Source organism: Megalobrama amblycephala, linkage group LG4 (genome assembly GCF_018812025.1).
Source record: "Megalobrama amblycephala isolate DHTTF-2021 linkage group LG4, ASM1881202v1, whole genome shotgun sequence".
Lineage (NCBI taxonomy): Eukaryota > Metazoa > Chordata > Actinopteri > Cypriniformes > Xenocyprididae > Megalobrama > Megalobrama amblycephala.
Genome location: NC_063047.1, coordinates 20,699,702 through 20,727,637, shown reverse-complemented (window position 1 = coordinate 20,727,637; position 27,936 = coordinate 20,699,702). Strand labels below are relative to the sequence as shown.

The following is a 27,936-nucleotide window of genomic DNA, read 5'->3' as shown; positions in this document are numbered from 1 at the left end:
TCAAATATTATTATTATCAATGCTGAAATCAGTTGTGCTGCTTAGTATTTTTGGTGGAAAGTGTGATACATTTTTATATAAAGTTCAAAACAGCTTTACAGTATTTGAAACGGAAATCTTATGTAACAATGCAAGTAAGTCTTTACTGTCACAAAAATGTCCCCAAACTTTTGAACAGTAGTGTATGTAACATAATATGCTTGTTGAGTACAAGCTTCCTACATATCAGTTCTCTTTGCCTATTCTAAAAATGGTCCGCCCCATCCCTTGCCCAGAAACCTAAGCAGAGGACTGTCTTTTTATAGCTTCGGTAGGTTCTAACGGCATTGGGCTTCTTCACATTCACTACACAAAAAGCCAAGGGAACCTCTGCGCCCAGTGTCATGGCAGGAGAGGGGATCACCATTTCCCACTGGATATCAAGCCCTGTGCGCTACCAGGAGCACTTCAAAACCAGGAATCTCAATGAATGCACTGAAGATCATCGACTATTTGCCCTGCCGGGACCTGCATGTCTGCCGGTTAAAATGGACACTGAGGGGAGTCAAGCGGACAGTGAGGACGAAGATTCAGGAGAGCCATTGTTTCAAGTCCTGCTGGACGTGACTCAGTTTAAACCAGAAGACATACTCATACAGGTCTTTCAGGGGTGGCTGCTAATCAGAGGTCGGCATGGGGTGAGGATGGACGAGCATGGGTTTGTGTCGAGGAGTTTCACTAGACAGTATCAGCTGCCTGACGGTCAGCTCCAGGCGGGGGACCTCAAAGCCATGCTGTGTCATGACGGGATACTAGTGGTGGAGACCAAGGACCGATGGTGGCCAGCGTGTGATTAGGAAAATGCAATGACTTAACATCATTCATCATGACATGATCAAACGTGGGCTGTGTTAGTAGAACATTTTTGTTGTTTTAAATCAGTTACATCATAAAGCAATCGCATAATTTGCTGTTATATGACAGTGTAGCTTTGTTCTGCATGTCCGCAGACATTTAACAACATTCATTCAGCTTGATTGCCTGCCTAATTCTTAGTTGCTTACCAGCAAAAATGTCATTTTCTAATAAATGAAACGAGCCTCTCATATGTTCTGTTTATAAAAATAACAGTCACCTTGCAGGAATGTGCTTTATCTCAATGACATCTCATTATGTCATATTGCAAACACGTGTGTCAGCATGCCAAACGTGTTAACCAAACAAATAGTCATCGGCTGGCATCACATCATAATACTGTAAAAACCGTATAAACTCAAAGTAAATTTAATGTGTCTCTTGTATATAAATGGAGAAAGCATCTTAAAAGTTGCTTAAAGGGTTAGTTCACCCAAAAATAAAAATAGTGTTATTACTGAGGGAGGAAATGTCATTGCTGTGAATGCAGGCCTCACTGAGCCATCGGATTTTATAAAAAATATCTTAATTTGTGTTCCTAAGATATATGAAGGCCTTACGGGTGTGGAACGACACGAGGGTGAGTAATAAATGACATTATTTTCATTTGGGGTGAACTAACCCTTTAAAAGATACTGAGCATCTACATAGCAATGTCCGAATTGTGAACTGATCTTTTAATTGAATCGGATCTTTTAATGAATCGGTTGAACCCGCTGACAAATTGGTCTATACTGAATCCGCTCCTCTTGAGTCTCTTTCGGCTATGACCTTTTCGTAGATAAAACATTAGTAGCAAGGATTTCACTTCGTTCTAAGCATAAACAACATTTTACGCTCTGTCTCCAGCGTTCCCCGGCCTTTTTCACGATAACCGGTTAGAACGAAAAAATAAGACGGTTAAAACTAAAGAGAGTGCGCTGTCATTAAAAGTAAAGTTCCAATAACATGAAACAAGTCGCAAGTGAATTCATCACAAACAGATGTATTCTTATTTGAGGAAGTATTACTAACGTTTGATAAATAACTTGATTTACCTCAACATCGACTTCTTGAAGACTCTGCAACGGTCGCCGTACTAAATTTGAATTTCCGTCACACGAAAGCGCGGGAAATTAAACCGGAAGTAGCGTAATTCCTAATGTTTACTGGGTACCAAGTATTTAGTATCATGAAAAATAAAATAAAAAATGACATATTATATATACACTGCCCTCCAAAAGTGGGGTTTTGGACAATATTGGCATGAATCCTTTTTAATTTGCGATAATTTTGCACTGATAAGGGACAACACAAACTAACATATTTTATTACATAAACAGTTTATACATAGAAAAAACTTACATTTTCGATTCATCAAAATATCCACCATTAGCGGGGGCCTGTACCATGAAGCCGGATTAGCTGGCTAGCCAGGTAAGTTTCAGATTAGTTAGCTGAATCATAGATTAAATTAACTAAACTGGGCTAAACAATTAGCTTTTCTGGGCATTTAATTTAGCGAATGTAATATCCCACGTGATTGCGTGTTGATGTAAAAGAATCACGGAAATCTAAGGAACTCTTCTCAATTCTATGGAACTCTTCAAAAGAGCCGATAAGTCCCCCCCCCCCCCCCCATGTTAGATTTGATTCGTGCTGTCTGGTGCTTAGCTCCACCCTCGACTACCCGGACTGGTTGTGCTCGCGCTGTTCAGGGTGAGCGAGTGTAAACTGCGGTCGGTGTGGGACGGGCGCACAGTACGGCGACTGGGCTCTGGACGGAAAGATCCACGGATGAAGAAATGATTCTGCACACAGCTCTGGGGATTTTAAACACGACAGCTGACAGCTAAGCGTCACGTTGTTATATGACCGGTGTGAGAAGGACCCTGGAGATAGAGGGTTTACGGTCCCCGCAGCTAACGCGCAAGTTGTTGTCAGTATCGCAGATCAGTGAGTGAGTGAGTGAGTGAGCGGGTTTGGGTTGGAATTAGCTAGCTGATACGCTAGCCTTAAACACTTTTAAATTAATTCCAGTTTGGAGATATTTTGTGTCATGGCTGTGCGAGCGAGAGCTCTGTATGACTTCAATTCAGAAAACCCTGGGGAGATATCAGTGAAGGAGCACGAGATTGTAACTCTGTACAGCGAGCAGGACATTGAGGGCTGGCTGGAGGGAGCGAACAGCAGAGGGGAGAGGGGGCTTCTCCCTGCGTCCTACGTCGAGATTTTGAGGAATGACACTGTCTCATCTTTTAACAACAACTCTCGATATTCCAACATTCCCACTGTTGGTTCTGACTTCAGAAACCAGACTCAAGAGAGCTACAACACTGCACCAGCACCCAGCTTCACAGCCTACCCTGCTCTACCTCAACAACAACATCATCATCATCATCCAGGGACCCCAGCCAGTGATGATGATTGGGATGATGACTGGGACGATCACTCGTCTGTAGCTGATGAACCAGGGATTGTTGGTGGAGGATACAGGAATTATGAAGGAAACGGACCCTCAAGCTACAGCATCTCCACATCCTCCATGCCTAGAGGTGCACAGCAAGCCAAAAGTTCAGCCACGGTCAGCAGAAATCTGAACAGGTTCTCCACTTTTGTGAAGTCTGGCGGTGAGGCGTTTATCCTGGGGGAAGCATCCGGCTTTGTGAAGGATGGAGATAAAATCTGCGTGGTGATGGGTCAGTACGGTCCGGAGTGGCAGGAGAACCCGTACCCATTCACTTGCACTATTGATGATCCCACCAAGCAGACGAAATTTAAAGGCATGAAAAGTTACATTTCCTACAAGCTGACGCCGACCCACACGCAGAGTCAGGTCAACAGGAGATATAAGCATTTTGATTGGCTCTACGCACGGTTGGTGGAGAAATTTCCTGTCATTTCAGTGCCGCACATCCCTGAAAAACAAGCCACGGGTCGCTTTGAAGAAGACTTCATTTCTAAAAGGAGAAGAGGGCTGATATGGTGGATGAATCATATGACCAGCCACCCTGTACTGGCCCGGTGTGATGTTTTCCAGCACTTCCTCACCTGCTCCAGCACGGATGAAAAGGCTTGGAAGCAAGGGAAGAGGAAAGCCGAGAAGGACGAAATGGTCGGTGCCAATTTCTTCCTCACCATCAGCACTCCGGCAGCCCCTCTTGACCTGCAAGACGTTGAAAGCAGGATTGATGGATTCAAGACCTTCTCCAAGAAAATGGATGACAGCGTGATCCAAGTCAACGCCACGCTCAGCGAGTTTGCGAGGAAGCAGATAGCTGGGTTCAAGAAAGAGTATCAGAAAGTGGGACAGTCTTTTAAGTATCTAAGTCAAGCATTTGAGATGGACCAGCAGTCATACTCGGTCGGTTTGAACCAAGCAATTGCGTACACAGGAGAAGCTTACGAAGCTATTGGAGACTACTTTGTGGAGCAGCCTAAACAAGACGTGGATCCTGTGATGGATTTGTTAGCCCTGTACCAAGGACACCTTACCAACTACCCTGATATCATCCATGTTCAGAAAGGTAATCATTTACTCATTTATTTGTATCATCATCGAAATATGCGTGAAACTGTTCAGCTGAGATCAGTGGGCTTGAAATATAACAGAGTCACTTGCTTTCAGAAGTTTTCTTTGCTAGACTGATTTGTTTGCATTGAAGTGCAACCGATGAGTTCACTGGCCGCCCTGGTTTCGTCTGACTGCTGAGTCACATGGCGTGAGCTGTTGCTGACGTGCTGTGTGTGTTTTTCCTGTGGTCTGCAAATCAACCACATATGATGGTAAAGACTGAAACTACTGACGTACTGCATTGTTCGTGGAAGCTTGACAGGAGAATTTTAGTACACATGCAGTCATTCAGTCAATGCATTGATTTGAGCGTGGATGTTATTGTTACAGTGGTACACATTTCTTACACTTAACAATTGATAATGTCCTTGATAGTATTATAAAACAAGTGTCATTTTATTTCAGTTCAAAAGCATGTACGCATAACTTTGTTTTTTCGTCTGGAATCATGATGATTATCATTTTCATCATGATGCTCCAGAATGCAAATAAGGCCCTCAGAGGATGTAGGAAGTACAGCAGTCACACCTTCAGCTGTTTGATTAACTACTTGAATATTTATGACCCTCATTACCATTTGCAGATAAATTTGAGACTTTAGGCTGTCAAATTATAGGTTTTGAGATACTTTTTTCTTTTTTTTTTCTTTTTTTAATGGAGCCACTAGCTAATGCAATGAACACTTAACATGAATTTTTCAATCAAGATTCCTGAACCGATATCCACATTAATCGTAAGAAAAATGTTTATTGTTGTAAGCTTAGGAGCCCTCAGCAAGCCCTCATTTTACTTACTAAAAATGATCACATATGCAACACAGTTCAAAAGTTTAGCACCAGTAAGATTTAAAAAAAATAAAAAATAATAATAATAATAATACATTTATTCAGCAAGTATGCATTAAATTGATCAAATGTGACAGCAAAGACACTTATAATGTTATGAAGAATTTCTGTTTCAAGTAAATGTTTCTTTAACTTTGTATTCATCAAAGAAGAATTTCTTTTTTCAATTTCTGAATTGAAAGAAAAAAAGTATCATGATTTTCGCAAAAAAAAAAATTAAATAGCACAACTGTTTTAGAAACACTGATAAGAAATGTTATTTGAGCAACAAGTCTGCATATTAGAATAGGTGAAGTCGGACACCTTCTGCTCATGCTGTGTTTGCATACTTTATCAGTTAAATGCAATATTTGTCAAATACAAAGATGTTTCAGAGACGTTTTCATTCAATACTTTATGTACTGCTTAAAGGTGGCATTGAATGGAAAATTGAATTGAATTTACCTTGGCAGTTGAATAACAAGAGTTCAGTACATGGAAATGACATACAGTGAGTCTCAAACACCATTGTTTCCTCCTTTATATAAATCTCATTTGTTTAAAAAACCTCAAAAGAACAGGCGAATCTCAACATAAAACCGACTGTTACGTAACAGTGGGGATCATTAATATGTACGCCCCCAATATTTGCATATGCCAGCCCATGTTCAAGGCATTACACAAGGGCAGCCAGTATTAATATCTGGATCTGTGCACAGCTGAATCATCAGACTAGGTAAGCAAGCAAGGACAATAGCGAAAAATGGCAGATGGAGCGATAATAACTGACATGATCCATGATATCATGATATTTTTAGTGATATTTGTAAATTGTCTTTCTAAATGTTTCGTAAACATGTTGTTAATGTACTGTTAAATGTGGTTAAAGTTACCATCATTTATTACTATATTCATGGAGACAAGAGCCATCGCTATTTTCATTTTTAAACGCTTGCAGTCTGTATAATTCATAAACACAACTTCATTCTTTATAAATCTCTCCAACAGTGTGTAATGTCAGCCATGGAGCATACTATCAAACTCGTTCAGAATCAAATGTAAACATCCAAATAAATACTGTACTTACATGATCTGTAAAGATCCATTTTGACGGTTATATTAGCTGTGTGAACTATGTAATTGCACTGTATTATAGTCGAGAGCTCCGGGGGTGGGGAGCGTGAGGAATTAAAGGGGCCGCAGCCTGAATCGGTGCATGTCTAATTATGCCCCAAAATAGGCAGCTAAAAAAATTAATTTAAAAAAATCTATGGGGTATTTTGAGCTGAAACTTCACAGACACATTCAGGGGACACCTTAGACTTATATTACATCTTGTTAAACAACATTCGATGGCACCTTTAATAGAGTGGTGCAGGTATGACATTACTTTGTAAGCCAATCGGCAGTTAGCATCACACTGGTTCCCTCAACGAAAATCCAAAAAGATTTTTCCATAGGCTTTTGGATTATTGCAAAAAACTAGCTCTGTGACCAACAAAAGTTTGATACTTACACGTTTTGTCCATCAAGATAATACTCACAGATGAACAAAACTTTTATGAATTTTGAAGTCTAAATGCAGTTGCCAGTAGTAAAAAGCTAAAGGTAGGCTATAAATGAACTACGCCACAGTCCCACGACTTCAACGTCACCACCACTAAGCTTCCAACAACTCTTTCAGTTTTTATATAAAAACATTTTCCCAGAAAATTGAGTTGGAATAGTTCATAAGTGCACAATTATAAGCATAACGAGGCTGTAAAAGCAAACTGAGCTTACCTGTTTGGCGTGATGACGTTTAATCTCCCTGACTGCTTCTGTAGTCCCATTTAGGCAATTGTTAGCAACCGCCTTTTTCAAGTCAAGTAACATGAGTCAAAACTCATGAGTAGAGTAATACTGATGTATTTTATGTCGTAGAATAAAACGTGAAAATGTCTTGAGCTTGTGTTCACCACAGACCTTATTTCAGCCATTTAACCACTTGAGACTTTGGCACGATGGAGCAAATAATAAATGCTAACTTGTTTCTGCATTTTAGCCTAGAAAAGTGGTGTCATACCTGCACCATTGTATATAGCATCTGTTTGTACACAAATAAAGTTCAATATAAGCCTATATTATTTAAATACCATTAAAGTGGTGTCTGTTTTTTTATCAATTTTATCAATGTTATATTGTGTCATGTTTATCAATGATAAACATGACACAATATAACATTACGATTACATGGAAAAAAAGCTTTTACTGTTATAAAAACGTTTTTGTGAACATTAGTGGAACTGAAGGTGTCAGAATAAACACGAAACACACGTGATTGTTGTCATGCGGTGAATCTGGCCAATCGTGGAACAGCTGTGTCGTCATCGGAGCTCATGCAGCCGCTCTTGAGAAACTGCGCCGGCTGAGTCGGCTGTCTGCTCTCGAATCGCTCTCGTGGTACTTTAATTCCATACATTACGGTCACATGGCGCTGTCTCAAGTCGGACAACATTTTATAACCGGTATGCAAGTCAGCCGCAAGTCAGCCACCGATCAGTCTGCGCAGCTCTGCATGAAGTCGAACAACCCTAATGATTTCTGAAGGATCATGTGACACTGAAGACAGGAGTAATGTCTGGATCATTTATATACGCATTGTCTTGTAGGTTTTCAGAGAATTACTTAACTTGTAGACAAAACTGAATTTTACAAGCTGTTTCAACAGTCCACGCTTATGTGGCTAATTGTAACCACAACATGAACAAATAGTGCGACTTTGTTAAAGCCCACAGAGATTGTCTATGAGCTGCTGGGTAGCAGTGTACATTCATATGTCTGCCATCTCCTTATGGGAATGTAGCAGATGTTTTGATCTTGGTTTTTCGCAACAAAATTTAAAAAGTAGCCTAAATTTAGCTACATTTATTTTTATGACTTAAATGTGTAAACCAGATGTTTAATGAAGTACAGACTGGTGCTGCAGACACACCACTGTCACTGTATTGTGCTTTGGAAAAATTGAAATGCTGTGTCGTACTTCCAGCAGAGAGGCCTCAGTCTGTGACTGATCCAGCTTGACTGTCTAGGACTGAGGTCACCTGGACTGAGGCTGCCTGAAGCCCATATGCCATACCTGAGCATTTGCCAAAGGTGTAATGTATTTTTAGCAAATTCTTATTGTCATTGTCACCTTATTGTTTTAGCATGGAAGATACTGCCTTATAAGGTGTGTATGAGTGCTTTGAGAAATGTCGTCTTTTCTGCATTCTGTCTGTGGTGTTACCCACAATTTCACAGTTAACTTGTGCAACAGTGAGCAGTGAGCATGGGATGGAACATCTACGGGGTCTGAAGAAACAATCAACCAGACTTTGAATGATTTAATAGAAAACCATGAGCAAAGTTGTCCACTTTCCATCACCACTGTTACAGAGTTAATACTGACATCATATCTGTGCTCCGATTGCAATGTCTGACGGCAAACAAAAGAAGACATTTAAGACAAAACCCCCTAAGAAATTGGAGGCATATTATAACCACTTCCTGTCTCATCTCCTCATAGACATTTGACATCTATCTTTCATAAGCAATAATGATTATTTAAGCTTTCAACTCTGGTCATGGCTGCAGCTTTATGACAGTTTAGTTTCAGCATATTGTCATTTGCCATCTGTTTACCCACTCAGATTTTGTCACCCTTTTAATAAATTTCATGGTGATATGAAAATCAATACCATCTGCACCTCAGAAATGATGCCTAAAATATTCTACAAGCAACTAAACCACAACATACCACAGTAAAGCTTCTGATTTATGTCCACCTGTGTAAGTCCACATAATGCATTTGCAGTTTTTTTTATTTATTTATTTATTTTTTTGTAAGATTATCAAATTTCAAGGCCGTCATAATGTCCACAGGGATAAATGAAAGGTCTGCTGTATTTTTGATAAAATACACATCAGCACAGCATGTATTGATTTGTCACTATAGAGCCCCATTAGCGATGGAAGTGAAGAGCCATTAGTGAACATACTGACGCTGGTGTAAATGGGACCCTTTTTTCCATCGCTTTTCTGTTACGTGCAGAGAAATATGCTGAAGTATATGACAATGAGAGGAAACAATGACTCAAATGTGATGTGGTTAGCTGGGGAAGTTTCGCGCTGTGCTTAAACCCTCTGCCAACCATTAAAAGGCTATATCTAAAACCTTTCATCTCTTTGACGCATTTTCAGTATTTATTGTATTAGCAACATGTCCAACGTTATCTCTGGTCATTCGAGGTGAAGTCTGAAAAGAACTTATGTTTTCTCTCTTCCATGAAACAACATGATTTTAGATGTCCTAGTGTGTTCTGAAGTTTTCTTAAGTCTAAAGATAGTTTAGAGAAGGGTGGTGCACATTTAGTCTGCACAAAGACATTTTCCTCCAAAAGTATTTATATCTCTTATACTTAAATTGCATGATTATTGTTTGTTGAATAATTTTACATGTTTGTCTGATGGACTGTCTGTGACCTGTTCACAAATTTAATTTGGGCAGTCCAATAGAGTCACACTTTCCACAGATAATTAACTTTAAACTGAAAATGATGTCATTTTTTGTCTGTGGAACACACGGAGTAATTGTCAATCTCTTTTTCATGCTACAAAAATTCATGGTGACCACCATTCAAAAGTATTTTGATTTTGAAAGAAGTCTCTCTTATGATCACCAAGGCTGCATTTAAGCTTTTATCAAAAACAAAGTAAAAAAAAAAGTACTATTATTACAATTAGAAATAATTTCTATTTGAATATATTTTAAAATGTAATTTTATTCCTGAGGGCAAAAGATGAATTTTCAGTATCAGTACTTCGGTGTCACACGATCCTTCAGAAATCATTCTAATATGATGATTTGATGCTCAAGAATTATTTCTTCTTCTTCTTCTTCTTCTTCTTCTTCTTATTATTATTATTATTATTATTATTATTATTATTATAGTATTTTGCCGCACCTAAGAAATTCTGCTTAATATATTCTTTTGTTTCACTGAAGAAAGAAATAATACAGGTTTGGGAACAGCATGAGGGTGAGTAAATAATGACAAAATATTAATGTTTGAGTGAACAATCCCTTTAATCCATCAGTCATGAGATTCAGCCACACTCTCAGAAAAAAAGGTACAAAAGCTGTCACTGAGACAGTACCCTTTAAAAAGTTCTAATATGTACCATTTAGGTACTCTTTAGAGATGCACCAATTGCAATTTTCTTGGCCGATTCCGAGTTCCGTTTTTTTTTTTTTTTTTTTTTTTTTTTTTTTGTTAGTGAGATCGGCCGATACCGATTTTTGCAGATTCCGATTTTCTTTCTAAGAACTATAATTGACAACATATACAAACAAATATCTACTTTTCTTCAATGCAAAGTTTTATTTTCATTTAAAAAAAAAACAAGTAGAAGTCAGTAATAAAATATAAACAGCTCAAATAAATGCAATAGAATAAAGAGAGCTAGGAAACTAAGTTTTTTTGGGTTAACTGGGTTTCTATTCAGGTAAGAAATACTACAGAAATTAAAGTAATCAAATGTAAAATGACACATTCAGTATTATTTTACATTGGTTACCTTAATTTCTGTAGTCTTTATTGTAAATATTAATACAGATAAATTCTTACCCTTAAAGTTATAAAACGTATTCAGTCAAGAGCTGAAACTGATTTTCTTTGTCTTTTGTTCTTTGATTAACATGACAGACAGCAGCAGGAATATTGGACTGCTGTCCCTTTAAGAGTTTATGAACGGTGTTCAACAGACCCAATACTACACGACATGGGTTCACTTTCTTAGCTATTTAACGATTCAAAACTGACAGTGCTTATCTGTATACACGCCAAGATTGCCTGTGCCGCTGGTTTTGACATACTTGTGTATGTATTTGACAGTTTGAGCGCAGGAAGGCGGTTATTTTGGTACTTGTGACTCTGTTTGATTTCTATCTCTGTTTGAGACTGAGCGTGGCTTGTTCGCTTCACTAATAGAGATCAGTGGTGCGCGCGCTTTCGGTGTGACCGCGAAACTTGCGGGAATGACTAAAATTATGTGCAGTAAGCACTATTTAACCGGAGCGAATGAGGCGAGAGAGAGAGAGGTGGCGCCCGCGCGTGTTACTTCACCGTGACAGAGAAGAGAGCGGGAACGCGCATTTGACGTTATTGCCTGTGCCGCTGGTAACAAAAAAGATCGGCTCGGAATCGGTAAGAAGTGAGACTGATCGGCCGATCACCGATCCGGGCCGATCATGAGGAAAATCGGCCGATTCCGATCCCTGGCCGATCAATCGGTGCATCTGTAGTACTCGTGTACACTTTTGGTAACAATATGTACCTTTAAGATACTAATATGCACTCTTTGGGTACAAATGTGTACCTTTTGAAAGGGGTACTGCCCCAGTGACCACTTTTGTACCTTTTTTTTTTTCCTGAGATTGCACCATATAAGACGCAGCAGCTTCTGAAATGGGCTGAAAGCTGAAATTCATTGGTCTCTATTTAGGTGCTGAAGTACTAGCAAATGTCTTGTAATTCACAGTGGATGACTTTTGTATTTTCCTTAATGTGAATCTAATGGTGCCTTTCTAAAGCAAATTGGACTTTCTCTCACTTTTGTTTTTCCAGTGATCTGCATTTGCCTTCTCATTTGTTTAAAAAGCCAAACAATTTGATCTGCTTCCTGCGTTATCATCAGAGCAAAGTCCCATGCAAAAAGTCATGATCCAGATCTGTGTCATATGGTTGGGGGTGTCAGTAGGGGACTTATGTTCTCCGGTTGCAGTTCCTCGGCAGGACCGTGTTGTATAATAGCACGTATTACGTAATGCCTGAAGAGGTTCTGCAGCAGCAAGCTTTATAGTGGCTCAGTCGAGCGCAGATTCCCACGTGTCTCCTCCTTTCATACAACTGGTTTTCTGGTTTGGTTTTATTACACTCTTTGTTTGATGTTCCACCTATTAAAAGCTGTTTTCACAAATGATTGGTAGTAATGAATGCAGCTTATCTGAAATCTTAATTGAGGGAATGGAACATGATTTGGCAACTTAAATGATTTAAAATGTATTTTATTTAGGCATGTACACTATTTTTAGTATGTACTATTATTAACTGAAGTGTGTCCCTTCTGTAATCTGTGAGATGTCAGATAAAGTGGTCGCCACTCCAGCTATGCACGTCTCTTTAACCGCTAATGGTGTTTCATGGCTTTGTGTTGTCAGATTACTTGTTACATGTTATTAGTTCAATTTACTATAATATCAGAGTTACATTTTCAGTAAGTGAAATTATTTGTGTTTATTTTCAGACTATTTATTAGCCCTTTTCACACAGTAAGCCCAGTAAATTACTGTAAATTGACCAGAATGACTTTACCGGTAAATATGATGTTCACACAAGCAACGGTGTTCTGGCTTTTACCGTTAAGAGTTCTTTCACACATCAGCACTAAAACACCAGGAAGTTCTGCGCAAAATGTCTTAATTCGATCTTCCAGTAAAACTTCTCTTTGGTAACGTATGCTGAACTTTTTCAATCATTTAGTCCACTTAAACCTCACCCTTCCACAAGGGACTGCAAGCTCACAATAATGTTTGAATTCAACACCAACATCTCAAAATCCAATCAGCTGATGAATAGAACAAAGTTCAGCCCTAATTTTTTTTTTTTTTTTTTGTTGTTCCCTTGTTGTGTTTTTGTTTTTTTTTTGTTTTTTTTTTGTTGATAATTTGCTATACTTGGATGTGCATCACAATACGACTGTCTCTACTTCTGTTTCATTTTAAATAGTGTTAATTGTTGAAAATGTAAAGTTTAGTTGCTTCCTGATTCTCACTATTGTGGTTCTGTGTACATATTACTGTGTAAATACGGATTTCAAACACTTTCCGTGGTATAGCCTGTATGTCAGGAAATGTCAAAGGGAACAAACTTTGTCAATAGCAAAAACAACACACTCCAATGTAAATAATGTCTGCAAGTGAATGTCATGAATTCACTCTAGATGAGAGAAAAATACGATGTAAAAAAAAATATATGGAAAAAATATGATGCAAAAATAACCGAATGTGTAACAATCTATATGAAGTAACCCTTTTTAGTTATGAGATTGTAATGCCTCACAATTAAAAGCATTGTTCCCCAACTAGGGCTGTCTGAAATCTGTCTTGCTGTCTTTCATCATTGACCTGCATCTTGTCTACCTTGAATGCACTTGCCTTTCTCTTGTGTGCTCTGCTCTTTTGAACTGTGTGTTCATGTGAGCGTGTGTGTGTGTTTGAGGAATTTCAGAGATCTGGGTTACTCTCAAGTGAAGGCTTCTTTGGCCAGAAGGCAGATAGTGTGGAGTTTGGGGGGATGGGATGGTTAGGAATGTCTTGCATGTTTCTCCTTCCGAGGAGGGAAGTCAGCCATCTGTGTTCAATACTTCACTGATATGCAGAGGGCTTTCAAAGAGAGGAACATTATATGAGATCTGAACTAATACACCTTTGGTTACAGACTATTATTTGTGCTGAATTTGAGACGAGCTTGAACTACAGAATCTGTCATTTTAGAGTAGGGTTATTTTAGTTTTGAAAATGTCACCATAGTATATCACATCGTTTATCATCTTTATAATTACCTTCAAGTTCTTGTTTAAAGGTTTTTTTGTTTTGTTTTTTATCAAATGCACAATTCCTGATAGATTTAGCAGTGAGTTGTTACTGCTGTCACTGAGCATTTATGATTCAGCTGCACTGACTGCAGTTACTGATGGTCAAACTTCAGCCTCATTTGACTCTTAGGCCTGGTTTCACAGACAGAGCTTAGCCTACACCAGGATTAAGCCTTAGTTCAATTAGGATATTCAAGTAGTTTTTATAAACGTACACTAGAAAAAAACATTACTGGTGTGCATCTTGAGACAAAACAATGGCTTTGACATATTTTAAGATATGTCAGTGCAAGTTGCTTTGAGTTAAAACAGCTCAAACATGCATTTTAGTCTATGACTAGCTTAAGCCTTGTCTGTGAAACCGGGGGTTAATGTTTGTTTGTATTGTAATGCACATTTATATTTTTGATTGTTTGTTTTTTTTGTTAGTTTCACTTCTAGTTTTTGTCGTCTTAGAATTTAAAAAAATACATGTGAGCTCTCTTGCATCTTTACCACACAATACCATTTAAAAGTTTGGGGTTGGAATCGGTATTAAGATTTCTTTAAATGTTTTTGAAAGAAGTCTCCAATGCTCACCAAGGCATTTATATAATCCGAATACAGTAAAAACGGTAATATTGTGAAATATTATTACAATTTAAAATAACTGTTTTCTATTTTAATATATTTTAAATATATTTTATTTTTGTACTCCTGTGATGGCAAAGCTGATTTTTTTATTTATTTATTTTTTTAGCATCATTACTCCAGTCTTCAGTGTCGCATGATCCTTCAGAAATCATTCTAAGAACATTTAAAATTGGATTTTTTTTTTTGTATTAAAGTCTTTACTGTCGCTTTTGATCAATGTAATTCATCCTTGCTGAAAAAAAGTATCTTTCTGACGCCAAACTTTTGAACCGTAATGTACACTAAGGGTTTACACAATATAATTTTAATATTTCACCAATAAACAGCTATTCCCACAATAATTTCTACACTCAGAGAACCCGTAACAGTTATTACAGTTAGAAGTTATTCTCTTTCCTCATAAGGTGGAAAATCCTGTGTAATGTCTGACTGTTATTATGTCATGTCACTCGATGTGACACTTAATGGAGTTCATTCTCGTTTCCTGTCATTGTAATGCTTACTGGCGAAAGCAATGTCTTTGACATTCACTGACATTGTTGGAAGTTTTATTACAGTCAATTTGTTGGTCAATCATGGCATTGTATAGTCAAATATTTTTGCATGATGAAATTGGCAATCTACACACCTGAGCTAGTTTCACATCTCTTATATCTTATTTCTCTTTCCTTTAAAATAATAAACAATGTCAAATCAATATTTCATTATCTTTTTTTTATTATTATTTTCCGCTCAATTTAGCAAAATAACCACTTTCTGAGTGACATTATCACCCTGTCTAGGTTTAATAATATGCAATAATGATGCATGTGATGATGATGCTGTGTGTGATGGTACATTATTATACATGCTAGTGTAATGATCTTTTCTTTTCTTTTTTCCCTGTCATTTCCACTAAGACAAACACAGCCCTGTCTATCGCTGATAATGCAACATTTTTACCAATCTGGCACAACTGAGCCGCATTCTACAGAGGAAAACATGTGATTTTTACTGCATTTTAACTTCCATGTTCTATGAGCTTGCAAGACTTTTGCAACAATGTTAGAGCTGCAGCAGCTGCCACATACCTCATTGTTCATTCATTTTACTTCCTCTTGTAGACAAAGCTCCAGAACAAAAGATATTAAGCTAACATTCATTTCAGACATACATTCAGAAGCATCAGCTGTAGTGAAATGAATTTTGTTTTGTATTTAATCGAAGCATAATGGCCATATAGTCTCAAACCTGTCCTGCATGGGGACCCCCACTACCGCACATTTTGTATGTCTCCCTCATCCCTCGTCCTTGTGTTCTTATACTACGTCATCATCAAGTTTAATTCCAGTACTTAAGAACACAAGTACAGAGGACGCATGAAAGTACCCAGATGTGATCTTGTTATTGAGGATGTATCGAATGCAGACTTGAGAGAATCAAACTGTAGAAATCTCAGAAGACGCTGTGGGCGGACGACATATGGAAGCATGGAAGCTTTAAACCTCTCGTTCTCACTTAAGAGATTCCCGTTGCAAGCTCATAAATATGTGACGGCTCATGAAAGTAAACGTTTGTCATTTTGTTTTGCCTAAATTGATAAAGTGATAAAGGCCTGTAGAAAGCCTGCAGCTTGCTGAGCTTACGCACCATCGCTTGACTTTTTTTACATTCCATGTTAAAAAAAAAAAAAAAAAAAGTCTGGCGAGTAAAATAAATTTACTAGCCAACGGCAACTGGAGCTTTAGTGTGTCCATACAGGGTTGAAACATTCTGTAATGAAATAAGATAAATATAATAGAAATGAAATAGTGCTTTAAGTTTTTCAGGTAGGTCTGTTCAAGTAAGAAATGCAACAAATTCAATTGAATAACGTCATCAAATAATAAACAAATGCATAGTATTCATTATGCTGCTGTCACTTTAATAAGACGGTATGCACAGATCCAGTATATTGAAACACATTTGATTTTGTCGGTTTACATGAGTACTCACAAAGGTGGACATTTTGGCACTTAAGTGTGTGTATTTGACCTTTTAAATGCAATAAGCCACCGAGAACTCAATTCGGTTCTCGCACACTGACTGAGAGGCGGCTTTCAGACCTGCCGTCAGCACACCAGTACCGGATTCAGTTCTCTTGCATGGTTTATTGTGCTTTTATTAACTTATCAAGTCTCATTCACTGATCTCATTAGCACTCTTAACGTATATATGTGTATAGCTCTACTCCACACCTCCCCACACTTTAAAAACCCTTGGCAAGTATGTTCACCAATGATTTATACATCAAAATAGTAAACTGATAAATATATCATAAAAGTGACTTCCTGGTCATGCCATATTTCTCTTTGGCTGTTGTAAAAACTTGTTTTGCACATTCATGCAGAAGAACAGACGAGTGTAACCTGTTGAGCTATTTACCATAACTTCTCTCTTGATTGAATCTGAGTCAATATTTAGTCTCATCCTGGTTCTGCTTTCTCCACAGGTGCTCTGACGAAGGTGAAGGACAGCCAGAAGCACGTAGAGGAAGGGAAGATGGAAAGCCTGCATGCAGATGGCATCAGGGAACGCTGCAACATCATCTCTTTCGCCACGCTGGCTGAGATCCAGCACTTCCACCAGACTCGAGTGCGGGACTTCAAGTCCCAGATGCAGCATTACCTACAGCAGCAGATCAGCTTCTTCCAGAAGATCACAGGCAAGCTGGAGGAGGCGCTTCAGAAGTATGACAATGCCTAAATGAAACATGTTTGAATTGGACTGACAGAGCTTCACCTTCCCCGGCAGAGAGCCAGGTGAGGGTTAGCCAGCCCCTAGCAATATGTGACACACCAAGAGTCTAAAATTTATGAAATATATCCCCATACAATGAATGTCCATTAGAAGGAACTGAAAATTGTTTGGGGACAGTATATAGTGAGATGGCGATTAAAAAAACAAACATCTGGTTTGGACTATGTGTTTTCCTATGTAAAAACTGATGAGGAGGAAAGAGACACGCAGGACATAGTCACAGAGAACATGGAATGTCTTTGATCCTGCTACTAATGTCATATTTTAAACAGTGTTCTTCACACAGATGAATGAAATATTGATATGACTCGAGGAGCTCGTGTGGCTCCTCTCTGCCACCTTTTAAACACTCGAGACCTTCTTAGCCATTCTTAGATGTTTACAGACCTTACAGAGCCGCTGTCATCACTGTTGTGCCTTTCGATCTCGTCTTGTTGGTATTTTTATAATTTCTTAAAAAGAACTATATATTATTCTTATTCTGAGATTGGTTTTACAAGGCTTAATTTTATTATCTTAATTATCTTATCTTAAAAGTCACTCCTGCTTAAAATGGCAGGGAGAAGGAGTAGCTGGCTCATGTTTTGAGATAAGCGTGGGAGGAGTTGGTCACAATGGCCTAATTTGGTATCCCATCTGATTTATTCTCCCTGCTCCCCATGATATTCTGGGTCCAATGCAGAACAGAATGTGCAATTGAGGGAAAACGGTAGTCGCTGTCAGATCACCTGTCGTTACTCTGAGACAACTGAACAGGCACCTAAAAAAAAAAAATAAAAAAAAATGATGTTGTAAACAGGAAGCACAGCACTCTCAGGATAACAAGAGTTAATTTTGGACACTTCAGCCTACCACTTTTTTGGCTAATGACATTTCTCAAAACTAACAGTCCTCAGAGAATCCAGTTTATTTTCTACTACAGATTTATACTTATGAACCAAACCTAGATGTGCTGAAATGTTAAAGAAGATTTCAAATAAATTGTTCACATAACTGCTTGTTGCATTGAAAATATTTTTGTATCTTATGTGTTTTGAGGTTTGCGCATTCAAACACCACATTGAACACATTCTTTTGATCTACTGAAAGTAGTTATAAATAATCAAGGCCGACAAGTTTATTTGTTGTTACTTGTTTTGATCATATCCTGTGCTGACATAGTAAAAATGAGAACAGATATAGAAATAGAAACATAAAATGGTTTTCTTTTCTCTTTCCCTGGTTTGTTCAGTATATATAACCAATATTGATTCAGTTTCAGTACACTCATCAGTGTTGTGCTGAATGGAAAATGAAATCTTTTAAGCATCTTCTTGCTAGTGTTGAAGCATGAAAAATGTGAAAATTGGTGCAGATGTTTATTTGTCAATGCTATCGTGAAATATATCAACACTATATTTTCACATTGTACATAATAACAGACACTTGTTGTTGTTCGTTTGCATCAGCAATAAAAACATTCATACATTCAACACTTTAAATCTTGTTTACCACACCATACACCTGTTTTGTAAGGAATTATATTTTTACCATATCTACGGGTCAATGACGTGACGGGTAATTTTTTTGTCCAAAGGCCTAATAATAATAATAATAATAATAATAATATAAAATAAAGATATGACATCCAAAGTATATAAGGTAGTACAACTAGATCTCTTTTATTGAATCCAAAAGTTTTAATTATATTTTGCTACATATAAAGGTATTTTAAAGTTTTTGACATGTCAAAAGTTCATTCAGTTTAACGGTCCAAAGGCCAATACAGCCATTTCAGTTGTGATTAAAATATCTTATTGTAATAAATGTATATATTTTTTCATTGATGTCATTCGGAGTAACCAATATAAATGGACCATTTTTGATCAAGTCATGCTGTCAGTATCATGTGACAGGATGTGCCATCATTCAGACACCTGCAAAAGACCACATGGTGGTGAAGCAAAGCAACAAACTATCTTTTAACTATTTGAAAAATTCATGTTTTCACTTGCGTACATACGCATGTCCCAAAACATCAGGTTATAAAACAACTGTTATAAAACAATGTTGTAATATTTTAAAAACTTGTACTAAATATAAAATGTTTGATTGTCCTTTTGTTAGCTAGCTAGATTTCAGCCTGTTAGCACTGTTAGAAAATATCAACATTCGGTATAACCAAAAGCGTCATTCGGTAAATTTTGGTTTAACCGAATGACTTTTTTTGGTGAGAAATTTTGTCCATCTTGTAAAAAAATGACAAAAGCAGTGTTGATCGATTATAAAAACCACATAATCTCATTGTAAACACTTAATGGAGAAAAAGGTTTTTTTTTACTTTTAAAAACCTTATTCGTCAATGACCCCTACATGGTTTACAATCTAGGATATAGGCATTTAATGGACTTTCAAGGAGTGACTAGTTTTAAAACTAGTTAAAGGTGCCCTAGAACTTTTTTTTAAAAAGATGTAATATAAGTATAAGGAGTCTCCTGAATGTGTCTGTGAAGTTTCAGCTCAAAATACCCCATAGATTTTTTTTTAATTCATTTTTTTAACTGCCTATTTTGGGGCATCATTAGAAATGAGCCGATTCAGGGTGTGTGGCCCTTTAATTTTCGTGCTCCACGCCCCAAGAGCTCGCGCTTGCCTTAAACAACATGAAAAAAAGTTCACACAGCTAATATAACCCTCAAAATGGATCTTTACAAAGTGTTCGTCATGCAGCATGTCTAATCACGTAAGTACAGTGTTTATTTTGATGTTTACATTGATTCTGAATGAGTTTTGAGGCTATGCTCCGTGGCTAACGGCTAATGCTACACTGTTAGAGAGATTTATAAAGAATGAAGTTGTGTTTATGAATTATACAGACTGCAAGTGTTTAATAATGAAAATAGCGACGGCTCTTGTCTCCGTGAATACACTAAGAAACGATGGTAACTTTAACCACATTTAACAGTACATTAGCAACATGCTAACGAAACATTTAGAAAGACAATTTACAAATATCACTAAAAATATCATGGATCATGAATCATGTCAGCTATTATTGCTCCATCTGCCATTTTTTGCTATTGTCCTTGCTTGCTTACCTAGTCTGATGATTCAGCTGTGCACAGATCCAGACGTCCTGCCCTTGTCTAATGCCTTTCATCCAGACATTAATACTGGCTGCCCTTGTGTAATGCCTCGATCATGGGCTCATTGGGCTGGCATATGCAAATATTGGGGGCGTACATGTTGAGATTCGCCTGTTCTTTGGAGGTCTTTTAAACAAATGAGATTTATATAAGGAGGAAACAATGGAGTTTGAGACTCACTGTATGTCTTTTCCATGTACTGAACTCTTGATATTTAACTATGCCGAGGTAAATTCAATTTTTGAATCTAGGGCACCTTTAAATAATCTAAACAAAATCGTTTTAATTCTTATATTATACAGGCTAATGTCTGACCTAATTGTCATAGAGCAAATATACTACATGGAATTTTTGTGTTGAGTTCATATAAATGTAAAAATAAAAAATAAGAGAAAAAATATTATTTAATATTTATCATTTAATATAAAATATACTTTTTCTTACATGTATAAAGAAATTTGAACCTAAAATCTAAGGTACTGAACATTATTTACCATCTACCCATTTGATAATGTTTTCAATCTCAATACGTATGGCGATTGCTGTTGGTTAACAGTGATTTTTTTTTTTCAGTTTGTGATGTGGTAATGAGAGGAGTGTTCACTGTGAATTGTGACAAATGCCTTTTTTCAAGGCCAAGCCGTGGGAACGCAGTCTGTTTGCCAGACCTGCCTGCTCTTCTAGTTGGCCCGGGCACAACCGCTTTTCTCAGCCCTGGCTGTAAACACTGAAGCACGCTCTGCTTTCAGCGGGACCGGTCTTCGGGAGGTGTGCCAAACAAACCTCTATCCTGTCTCAATGTCCTCACTTTACTGGAGGTTTTTGAGATATCCAAGATAAAAAAAAAAGGGCACATTGATTCAAAACATCATTATCAGACTAGTTCAGACACATGAATCAACCCTGCTTTGCTTTGTTTTGCAATACTATTTCAGCTTATCAAACACAAGCATGTAATGCTTAGGAGAGTAATAACTGTTGATGAAGTGACTAATGTTGAGGTAATGTAATGCAATTTAATCTTCTTCTGCCGTGGGGTTTATTTATTTTCTTTCTAGCAGTCCAACCTCAGACACCGTTTGTATCAAATACCGTCTCTGTCTTTTCCTGTTTAGGCTGCTTCATCCAGCATCGCTCACTGTGAGCGCGTCTGTTGTGTAATTGTGTTAACGTGTGACTATGCGGGTAATGCTCTGCACACCGCGTCTAGTCTCACAATATATGCACATATTAAACACTTGACACAGCACACGTTGGAGAAGCATGCAGTGCTATTGGTACCAGAATACTAAACGCTGGCTTTAAAAAGCTTCACAGGAAATGCATTCCAGATGTTTGCAACTGCAGGAACACAAGTTCCTCCCAAAGGAGCTGATGGAGGGTTGATATTGCAATGTTTGGTATCATTCGATTTAAAGAATACTTACCACATTCACTTGAAATTCTAATGTAATAGGGAAATAATTAAGGAATCATAATAATGGCTGTTCACAAAAAAAAGTATTTTTTTTGTTTTTGTTTTTTTTTATTTAAGACTTTATTCTAGAACATCTGATCAGGTCAGTCATAAAACTTGTGATGAGAGTGAGTTTTCGCCAGTTCGTAACAACTAAATTGGAGTCCTGAGATTCTTTTACATATTAAACTCGATTTCAGTTCCACCCTTTCAAGGAATGCCGCTGCCACGAGCCAGAAGAAAAACACATCTGAAAACAAAATTAAAATTCCTCCCTAATAATTGAAGAATGTTAAATTCAGTGCAGCTTGACATTACATCTCATGATCTCATAGCAGCTTACTGAGTATGTCTAACTTACAAATGGCTTTCTATATATTGCTAATGCCGGACCTTATCAAACCCAATTTGATAAACACAAATGCAGTGAATATTTTCCTTGTTACATAGTTGATATATTTATCATATCACCTCAAGGACACAAGTGTCTTAAAAATGCCTGCACTTATCAGTGTTGTGGACCTTTATATATATATTTATATATATAATATAATATATATATATATATATATATATATATATATATATATATATATATATATATATATATATATATATATATATAATTTGGAGTCCTGAGATACTTTCACGTATTAAACTCAATTTCAGATCCACCTTCTTGACGAGGAACATATTTATAGTAAAAGAATATACTTTTAGGGGAGATTAAAAGAGCCATCAATATATAAGCTGAATTTTTCAGCATCATTATTCCAGTCTCAAATGTCACCATGACCCTTCAGAAATCATTCTAATATGATTTGGTGCTCAAGAAACATTTCTTATTGTGCTGCATAATATTTTTATGGAATCTGTGATGCTTTTTTTCAGGTTTCTTGGTAACCTTTCACAATAAGGCCTCATTTGTTAATGTATTAACTAATATGAACTAACAATGAGCAATACAAAATGTTACAGTGTTATTAATTTTTTGTTAACATTAGTTAATAAAAATACAACTGATCATTGTTAGCTCATGGTAGTTTACAGTGCATTAACTAATTTGTCACACATTAGATTATGGTCCAATTCTCACTATCTCTATTAACTAACTATTAACAATGACTTTTTCATCAATAAACTCCTAATTACTGCTTATTACTAGTTTGTAAGGCAGTTGTTAAATTTAGGTATTGGGTAGCATTAAGGGTTGTAGAATATGGTCATGTAGAATAAGGCATTAATATGTGCGTTATGAGTACTAATAATTAGCCAATATCCTAGTAATATGCATGCTAACAAACAACTAGTTAATAGTGAAAACTGGACCCTAAACTAAAGTGTTACCAGCTAATGTTAACAAATATAACTTTTGCTTTTAATTATGTATTAGTAAATGTTGAAAGTGGCATTAACTAAGATTAATAGATGCTGTAGAAGGTAAAAACCTTTTGGTAAAAAACAAAAAAAACAATTGCATGTCATCAAATTAATCAAAATAGCATGCTCATTTCAGTATAGATTACACTGACAACATGTGATCTTTAATTATGCAGGAGTTGACTGACATTGTGCTTGTGTTTATTGGCCTGAGCAGTGCCAGGAACTTGCCGCTTGAACTTCTGTTTCCAATCACAGGACTTTGATGTGTACTTGACCTGCTAAGAGGATGTGGACAACACACCATTCTCATAGCCTACAGGCTGGACGTTACTGGAAAACCCTAGAAAACCACTCCCCACTGAACAGCTGCATGACTGCACATTCCAGTGTTTGTGGTTCATAGACTTGGTTAGAAATTCTCAGAAAGCTATGATGAGGTTATAAAATGAGCATCCTATGAGAAACTAGTGGTCACAGTGACATCCTCCTTTTCATTTAACCCATGCAGTACAGGGCATTTACTTTCATTTTATGGGTAAAACATATTCCTCCTTATATCTTCTTTTCTATTACACATATGGTAATACAGGTTTAAAGCACCGTGAGGGTGAGTAAATGAAGATATAATTTAGATTTTTGGGTAAGTATGCCTTTAAGAGCAGGTGTGGCAGAGTTCACTTAAAATTGTTTAAAGTCACCATGAAATACACATGAAGTACACATCATTTTTTTAATTGTGCCCTCGTAATCTTTAATCAAAATAACTTCCCCTCTCTCTTTCAAAAGCACCTCTTCTCTGATGACGTGTTTACATGGCGTGAGGGTGGGACAACCTGTCACTTACATTTTGTCTTTTTCAAGAAGACGTTTCACTCGGAAATACGTCACAATAGGGAAGAAAAGACTATCGCAACTCTTTCCATTTGTTTCCCATCAATGAGGAATTTGTTACTTCTGCTGTAACAAACTTCACTGTTAGTTTGCCTGTGATTCATCAGAAAAAATATCACTCAAAAAATGAAAAAAAAAAAAAAGTTAAAGGAAGTCACAAGGCTCTGACAGAGCTGCACCATGTGAACTTTTATCAAATTGTCTCGTTGTTGTTGTGAATCACACATACATCAAACACCTTTAGCCCACTTCCTTTGTTTTATGAATATGGTTTTAACAGCTTATTGCAGTTAATAGACGGGTTTAGTATCAATGATCAGTTTCAAAACCAGACCAAAAAAACATAAAAAATACAGACGATTTAAGAAAGCTCTTTAATGTTTTGCAGCAAAACTGAGTCAGTATTGACTTTTCAGTGACCAGCCCTTAAGCACAACAAGCAGCGATATCGCATGAGGTAATGCTAGCAGCACACAACGGACCATTAACTCGACCTGCCCACTCTCAAGTGAATTGGACAGACACTACATTATACTTAAACCAGGGTTTGTTTGGGCTTTTTGTTTGTTTTGTTTTGTTCTGTTTTGTTTTGTTTTGCCAGGTGGTTCACAGAAAGGTTTAGAGAAAAATGGTCTAAAAGATTCTGGAAAAAGTAAACATTTTATATTTTAGACCCTATTGTCTAATGAATCAATACAGAATTTACTTAAGCTGGACATTGACACCATTTTCTTTAAGAGCTGCTGTGCAGCTAAAAATTATATATTCTAAATGTAAAGCTGCTTTGACACAATCTACATTGTAAAAAGCACTATATAAATAAAGGTGACTTGACTATATTCTATGAACTCTGAACTAATAATATTTATTTATTTTACATAGAATATTTTTTTCTGAACATTCCATTCTATTGACAGTTCTAGATTTATGCTTCTCTTCAGGTTAATGGTGGGTAGAAAAAAAACAGTGTTAAAAAGATTAAATATTTTCCAGATAATATTTATACACATTTATGATATTTTATTTATTTCAGTATAAATAAATCTTCATGCATTAAAATATGTAGCTGTCTATATTTCAGTTTGTTTCCCCTTTGACATATACCTCGATTATTTATATAGATATATATTCCTGAAAAATACCCCAAAAAACATATCACAAATCGTTGTTAACTGTATATCAGAAACAGTATTTTATTGCACTGATCACTTTGTTCAAAACTTTCAAACGTTTTGCACCTTTACTAATGAGACGTTTCTGTAATTTAACATGAAATAAACCCTGCTGCTTATTTGTGGTCCATTTAAGGTGAGGGGAGAGTTGCGCCGAGCCCGTGCTCGTGTACCTGGCAGAAAGGTCTGGAATGTGGGAGCAGTGGGCATTCTTCACTGGCGTGTTGTTTTTATAGCCCCACACAGGAAGCCCTCTCCATCAGGGCCTCATTCATGTCTGAAAAACGCTGACTGCTTCCTCCTCTCTCTGGCTGCTGGCCAAGAGGCCTGATTACACACACACACACACACACACACACACACACAGCTGTTAAAGTGTGTGAACCTGAGAAAAGCATGACATAGCTCTGTTTCAATAAGCATCTTAAATCTTTCACAAATCTAAATTCAGAAGACAAAGATGGCAGTGGTTGTCCATTGTTTTTGATTGCACAAAACAGATATAATTTGAGCTTTTAGTCTAGGTTTAACTGCAGTTGAATATGCCTCATCTTGTAGTTATCTCCTTCAGCTGGGCGTTTTTAAAAATGATTAATTGAGTTTAAATCTGCTGATTCACCAACCATGAGCTGCTGTTGAAAAATGCATGACATATTGGTGATCCAGCATTTAAAACATCTTTTTCATTAGCAGCAGACAAAGGGAATGTGAGGAACTGTTACTGTGTATTGTGTATATACAGATAAGCACTCATCAGAGAGAGAGAGAGAGAGAGAGATTAATATTTCTTTCGCATTTACTTGCGCTTTAACAGACACATACACACAAAATTATGTCAAAATACCCGTCTTGGCAAGTATTCTCTCAGTTATGTCATAAGTGAACAGTTGAGAAAGAAACCGGATGTGTGTCAGTTATTCGGTCTGTGCTTTCCTTTTTAAAGTGACAGCAGCCTAATATTCTTGCTGTTGTCTGTCATTAATGTCTGTCATAAAAAAAAAAATAATAATAATTATCATCATCTACCTATGTTCGAGAGAAAAGAAGATAGTGAGGAGAGCAGTCAGGAGGAAAGTGATGAGGACAACCTTTAGGATAAGTGTGTCGCGTAAAGTGTGAGTACCAAACAACATCTCCAGGTCCTCCCTTGAGAACCAGATAAAAAAAGTTATGTGCACACCTGAGAATTTCACTAAATCTATGAAGAAATTATTTTCCTTTATTTATTTATTTATTTATTTATTTATTTTTCACAGTTTTTGGTAGTGTTTCATAAAAAAAGACAAAGGGGGAGTTTGAGTGGGGAATTAGGTAAAGTAAACATATGTAATGTAATCTGATGCTCCAATGTGTACGTTATTTACCAAGATAATATCACTTTATTCTTGGTGGGATGTCATGTCAAGTCTCATTTGTTTTTCTGAAGTGTTGTAGTGACACTTCATCACAGTGAACTGCAGAAATGTAAAGTGCAAAAAGTGTCCAAGGTTACCCTGATTCACCCTACTGATTCCCATCAACCTGTCAGAGCTGAAACTAACAAAACAAGGTATGGATTTAGGAAAGGTTCAAAATTGCATTAAAACTTTAATGTATTTGCTTTTTCATCTCTATGAATAAAGCATGTATTCTTTTTCTCTTTTTTTTTTCAGAAGAAGAATTGTGAGGCCCCCTGCTTTTGACAGGCATAAACAGGCATCAACTTCTTATTTCCCCCTAACCGTTAAAAATTGTGCAAACTCATTTACTGTAAGTGGATGTTAAGGGTGTTCTCAACAGTAATGATATCCTCACCCAGAGCTGTGAAATTCTGTCTCTAAATGTTACATTTCACATCCATACTACATTTAGACTCATTTTTCTAAGGCCCTATTTGGGTGTGTTTGAGAATTACTTTAGATTGCCGAGAAATGGTTTTAGAACATTCGAGATTATTCAGGATAACTGGTTTCCCCTTTGTATTTTTATGAATTATTATTCATTTCATGTGCATGTGTTAACTGACTGGCCGAACACTGGAAAACAAACAGTAAGTACTGCTTACTTAAACGGATTGGTAACATTTTAACATTTGTTAACATTTAATGCATTAACTAACATAAACTAACAATGATAAATATATTTCTACAGCATTTATTAACCTTTGTTAATGTTGGTTAAAAATGTTCATGTTTGTGTTAGTTCAGTGGATGAACTAATGTTAACAAATACAACTTTGGATTTATTAACTGCTGTAGAAGTATTGTTCATTGTTAGTTCATAATGTAGTTAACTATGTTAAAACCTTACTGTAAAGTGTTTCCACTGGATTCAGTTACCCTTTTAACTGTTAAATTAGAGTCTTGGGTAACCAATAGTGTAATTTGTTAACAGAAACTTTTTTTTGAAAATAATTTGAAATAAAATAAAATATAAAATTAGAATAAAACCTTAAACTTAAAAAAAAACACAATATTTTGTAAAACAAAAAAAGAACAGCACATAACAAAATTACTTAAAGGTGCCCTAGAACTTTTTAAAAAGATGTAATATAAGTCTAAAGTGTCCCCTG

General features: G+C 36.7%; 3 protein-coding genes across 4 annotated transcripts in view; 2 read left to right on the top strand and 1 right to left on the bottom strand.

The window, feature by feature from the left end:
• arl15a (ADP-ribosylation factor-like 15a) overlaps window positions 1–2,149 on the bottom strand; it is a 212,349-nt gene extending 210,200 nt beyond the window's left edge. Inside the window, exon 1 of the mRNA XM_048188208.1 lies at window positions 1,932–2,149. Coding sequence (XP_048044165.1) covers window positions 1,932–1,939 — 8 coding nt within the window. The 5' untranslated portion in view covers window positions 1,940–2,149. The remainder of the gene's footprint in view (window positions 1–1,931) is intronic.
• On the top strand, window positions 24–1,085 carry hspb3 (heat shock protein, alpha-crystallin-related, b3). Of its 2 annotated transcripts, XM_048188214.1 has the most exons (2): window positions 24–802; window positions 837–1,085. In XM_048188214.1, the coding sequence occupies exons 1-2, from the start codon at window positions 384–386 to the stop codon at window positions 847–849; spliced, it is 432 nt and encodes a 143-aa protein (XP_048044171.1). In that variant the 5' UTR covers window positions 24–383; the 3' UTR covers window positions 850–1,085. The 2 variants fall into 2 exon arrangements, with proteins under 2 accessions (XP_048044171.1, XP_048044170.1); XM_048188213.1 differs by having other exon boundaries at window positions 25–1,085.
• A 396-nt stretch (window positions 2,150–2,545) lies between the features above and the next one.
• On the top strand, window positions 2,546–18,351 carry snx18a (sorting nexin 18a). Its single transcript, XM_048188206.1, has 2 exons — window positions 2,546–4,400; window positions 17,051–18,351. Exons 1-2 carry the CDS (start codon window positions 2,933–2,935, stop codon window positions 17,302–17,304), a joined length of 1,722 nt encoding a protein of 573 aa, XP_048044163.1. The 5' UTR covers window positions 2,546–2,932; the 3' UTR covers window positions 17,305–18,351.
• The last annotated feature ends 9,585 nt before the right edge of the window (window positions 18,352–27,936 follow it).

Excerpts from the sequence above, each read along its gene's own strand:
- hspb3 (XM_048188213.1), top strand. The coding sequence starts at position 384 with ATGGCAGGAGAGGGGATCACCATTTCCCACTGGATATCAAGCCCTGTG.
- snx18a (XM_048188206.1), top strand. The coding sequence starts at position 2,933 with ATGGCTGTGCGAGCGAGAGCTCTGTATGACTTCAATTCAGAAAACCCT. Across the intron at positions 4,401-17,050 it reads TATCATCCATGTTCAGAAAG|GTGCTCTGACGAAGGTGAAG; the intron begins GTAATCATTTAC and ends CTTTCTCCACAG.